Source organism: Condylura cristata, unplaced genomic scaffold (assembly GCF_000260355.1).
Source record: "Condylura cristata isolate star-nosed mole 26May11 unplaced genomic scaffold, ConCri1.0 scaffold00032, whole genome shotgun sequence".
NCBI lineage: Eukaryota > Metazoa > Chordata > Mammalia > Eulipotyphla > Talpidae > Condylura > Condylura cristata.
The window spans coordinates 9,588,379-9,593,098 of record NW_004567133.1 but is presented as its reverse complement, the minus strand read 5'-3'; the positions used below and the strand labels follow the sequence as shown (position 1 = coordinate 9,593,098).

The following is a 4,720-nucleotide window of genomic DNA, read 5'->3' as shown; positions in this document are numbered from 1 at the left end:
CAGATATGTTTTGCTGTAGAGTCCTGCTGTAATGTAAATATAAGGGATTAGGGACGTGTGTGAAGCTCCAAACACTGGACTCCCAGCGATGCAACCAGTTTGGGGGGAGTGATTAAAAAGTCCTGGAGATGAAGGTCTGCATTTGAAGTTTATCCTGAAAATCATGAAGAACTTTTCAAAACTTAGGCAGATGGGTGAGTTTTCAGAACAATGTTTCCCAAGCTTTGTTCATTGGGATAACATCTTGATTTTTGCCCTATCTCCATTATCACTTATAGTTAACCCACTTGCAATGTCCTGTTATAAGAGTATTTAAAGAGGAAACTCTTTACCAGCATTACTTGCCATACTAATTGTTTTTAAATATATAACTATTAAGATGTAACAATGTTCGTTCAAGTGCTAATTTATGTCATCTACACCACTGTGGCAAGTCCAACACACTTTCAATTTCTGCTGCAGTATGGACTGAGTTGGGGCGCCCCCTAACGGCCCCGAAATGGGTCAGTGCCAGATTCTTAATGTCAGGGTCCATTGGAAATCACAAGAGTCCTTGGAAGAAATTCCGCCAAAGAGAACGTACTTGTCTACGCCATGTCACACCTAACCAGCCCTTCTGAAACGTTAATGTGTATCGGCGGCACCTCCTGGTCTTATGAAAAGGCAGATTTCTGATGTAGTAGAAAACCTGGAGAGTGCATTTCTGACTGCTAACGACATTAATGCTGTTGGTTTCCCAACCACGCTATGTAGCAAGGTAGGAGACTGTAAATCCCTGAAGGCCAAGACCACGCTTTAACTGCAGCTTAAGTGTCTGGTACAAGAAAAGTCCTCTGGTAAGAGCAATTGGAGGATGGCGTGAACTCTGCCCTCCATCGTCCCGACTCTCGACAGGCAGTCGCGCTCGCTCCAAAATATTTTCCTTTTTCGTACAGAACTATGGGTTTACTGTCTACGCAGCCCCACCCCAGGACACAAGTTGCTGCGAGGGGGGCCCTTTAGTTGTCAGGGCGCCTCGATCGTGTGCCCCGGCTTGTTGGGAGTTAACAACAGCGAATTCCCAGGACAACGTCTCCCGTTTCAAGGTGCTAACGATTCAGCGAGGAGTTCACCAAGCAGGAGGCAAACGCGCCGGAGAGGCCGGGGCTCCGCCGAGCCGGGGGTCTCGTCGCAGAGTGGGGGGTCTCCGCAGAGGGGTGGTCGGGAGGGTCCGCGGGCGAAAGCGGCGGAGTTCCCGGCACTCGAATAGCCTGGTTGGACGGCCCGGAGCGGGAGGATCCAATATGGGGGGGACGCTATGCTGGGCTCCCGCCATCCTAGTCGGACAGGGGCTGCGGCGTGGACGTCTGAGATGCGGGGAAAATCAAAGCGCGACACCTCGGACGAGCTCCGGACATTACTCAGGAAATAGCGCGTCTCGCTTCCGGCGGAGTTGGGCCAACCGGACCTCCTCCGGAGAGCAGTAGAGCGCCGGCCGCGCAGAGAGTCGCGCCCGCGAAGTGGGCGTGGGAAAGGGCGTCGCGGGGCACGCTGGGAAACGCCCCCGTCCGCCGCCATCTTGCTTTCCTTTAAGCCGGCAGTGACCGAGGGTCAGAGCAATCTTGAGCCATGAAGCTGCTAACGAAAGCCGGGTCCTTTTCGGTGAGCACAGCCGGCGGGTTTGGGCAGGGGCTGGGGAGGAGCTTGTCAGCAAGGTGATACGGGACGGAGGTGCCCTGTTAGAGGGCCCGGGGCCTTGGGAGGCGGTCTGCCCTTCAGCTGAACCCTGCGGGCCAAGTGGACCGCGGGCTGGGCGGGTCGGGCATTGGAGGCCCAGCTCGCGCGCTAAGCAGAGGAGCCTAACGCCGGGAAACCTGAAGATTGCGCGCGGGCCTGAGAGCGGAGGTGAAGCGACTCGGTGGAGAGACCCCTGAAGGTCACTGCTGCACTTGCGGGCTCGGGCGACCACAAGATCTGGGGGCAGGACGCCGGCACAGACCTGGCGTCACCCGCGGCCTCTGCCTCCCGGGGTGCTACGAAGCATCCGTTTCCCCAACGATTTAGTGGGCTTATGAGTAAAATTACCAAAAATGAGTTAATGCCCGTGTAGCGCGTGTAACTGTGCCAAGAATTTCGTTGTCGTTCTGGCGTCCTGGCGCCTGACGGCTGATGCTCCTGCACTTTCATGAGAGTCCGCTAGGAGGGGCCCGCGAGAGCGATTTCGGGCCGTTCCTTCAAGCCCAAATGGGACATAACTGTCACTTTAGGGAAACCCCACAAGTGTTAGTGGTTTATGTGTCACTGAAGCGGGGAACGTTCTTTAAAGTCTCAACAGGGCGAGTTTTGCGCCCGGAGACAAGTTGGCACTATCAGGAGACATTTTCGGTTGTAACACCCTGTGGATGGGTGCTAGTGGCTCCAGGAGCCAGGGTGCTGCTAAATAAACACCCTGTGATGCCCAGAAATGACCCCCCACAGCAAAGAATTAGCCAGCCCCCAATTCCAGTAGCATTTGTTTTGCTGAGTTGCAAAAAGAGAAGGAAATGGACTTTACCTGTAGGTGAGGTTTAAATAAATACACTATGGGTTATACAAGAAGGCCGCAATTTCGGCTGTAATTGTCTTACCTTTCCTGGCACCTTGGACAAACCAGTGGCTAACAACCCTCTGAAGGCAGCCTGGTTGAGCTGCCACAGACTCCAAAATGTATCCCTTCCCATCCATCCCCAGCCAGTGGAGGAAATTGCTCAAGGTTAACAATTGAAGAGAATCAGTGTAAACAAATGGTCCTAAACTTGAAAGCAGTTGCTATGTGTCTGATTATAGCACTCTGTGTATGCAATATATTTATACACTCTTTTCTTGATAAAACGATCTAGTAATTGTAAAACAACAAGATAATTCTTTCCAACCGATTTGAATGGAACCAAGTATAGGAAGCACATAACCAACAAAGTGTCTCTGTTCAGGCACCGAAATGGCCTTTGCCAGTGTAACTAGGATCATTAATATTTAAACCACTCTACCCATTAAATTTTACTTTTCCAAAGTAACTTCAAATCTCAAAACCACTAGTAGGATTAGTGTACACACCCAGCAAACAAAACTGGTGATCAAGCAGAACTAATTGCAGTTTGTGATTTAAAAGTACAACAAAAGGAAAACTAGGAACCAACTTCCACACTGACACTGAATGCACAAGCAGCCTGTTGGACTGAGCAGGCCGTTGCAGCCCTGAGGGTTCCTCAGGAAGCAGCAGTGTTCATTTGACCTTGAAGTACCAAATTTTCTTAACTTTTAACATCGCCACTAGTAACCTCATGAGTTACAGGCATAAACAAAATAAATTTTGTAGCATTGTATATAGAATTTGCCAAAAAAAAAAATTAAGTTACGCATTTTAGATGCGTTGTCTGATATTTAAAAGGATCCTTTTACCCATATTCTGGATGGAGGTTCAGCTGTGATAAAGCTGTGGTGGTTTATCTCAGCAAAATACATGTTTGTAGTAAAGAAAATAAAACCCTTACTTATATAGTCTTAGTGTAGCACCTAATAGAGTGACAAGACCATGGAAATACTGGGGTCTGGAAGGAAGTTTTCTAATGGTTACTAAAATGATTAAAGAGATGCATGCATTTCAGTTGGAAAATAGACTCTACAGGTGGATAAGGGAAGCAGTAATGCTTCATTCTGTGAAAGTATGACTGTGGCAGCCCTACACTTTTTAAAATCCAATTAAAATAATTGTTATTTTTACTTTTTTAAGTTATTTTAATATTAATCCAATTAAAATAATTTGTATTATTGGCACTAGAAAAAAAAACACTTGAAGCTTTAATAAGAGTAAAAGAATACAGTAGTTCTTTACAATGTAAAAACAGAGCTTATAGAACTCGGTTGTTCTTCAAGGGCTACACATCACAAATAAACAGAGGTCCAAGATTGGGAAAACCAGTGGCTTAATAAGATAATCAGCTCCGGCCACCCATGCGTTATTCTAGTTCAATAGAGTAACAGCCTCTCGTGCTTGGACACACTGGGATATAATGCGTTGTTCCTGGGAAATACTTGTCTAATATTTGTGCCTTTTTGTGTTTAGAGATTCTATTCCCTCAAAGTTGCCCCCAAAGTGAAAGCCAAGCCTGCCCCTGCGGGAGCGCCTGCACATCCTCAGGACCTTGAGGTTAGTCCCCGGGGTGCTGGCTTCAAGCCATATGTGCTTTCACTGTGCATGGTAATAGGAAGATTTTAATCACCTCTCTACTTTTTTTAAAATACAGTTTACCAAATTACCAAATGGCTTAGTGATTGCTTCTCTGGAAAATTATGCTCCTGCATCAAAAATTGGTTTGTTCATCAAAGCAGGAAGTAGACACGAGGACCCCAACAGTTTAGGAACCTCTCACTTGCTTCGTCTTGCATCCAGTTTGGTAAGTATCTCTACTGCCTACGCATGTTTACGGATGTTTTAGTACCTTGGTCCAATGAAAACAAAAAACTAAAAGCAACATCCCTGTATTATCTTCATAGAACTACTCTGAAATTACTGCAAATTAGGTGTCTTAAACAGAAATTCATTCAGAAGCAAATAGTCACAGCCAGCGTGTCAATACTCCAGTTCTCTCCAGAGAGAACTTAGAAGAATCTTGCCTTGCTTCTGCCTAGCTTCTGGTGGCTTTCAGACATCCTGGGTATTTGTCCCTGGCTTTATAATTTTTGTAACCCTGTTTTATAATTC

At 47.0% G+C, this 4,720-nt stretch overlaps 1 protein-coding gene across 1 annotated transcript in view; it reads left to right on the top strand.

Annotated features, from left to right (window-relative positions):
- The first annotated feature begins 1,471 nt into the window (after window positions 1–1,471).
- Window positions 1,472–4,720, top strand: part of LOC101621207 (cytochrome b-c1 complex subunit 2, mitochondrial) — a 19,952-nt gene continuing 16,703 nt past the window's right edge. The window contains exons 1-3 of the mRNA XM_004692082.1: window positions 1,472–1,641; window positions 4,082–4,165; window positions 4,263–4,412. Of these exons, the coding sequence (XP_004692139.1) occupies window positions 1,609–1,641; window positions 4,082–4,165; window positions 4,263–4,412 (267 nt within the window). The 5' untranslated portion in view covers window positions 1,472–1,608. The remainder of the gene's footprint in view (window positions 1,642–4,081; window positions 4,166–4,262; window positions 4,413–4,720) is intronic.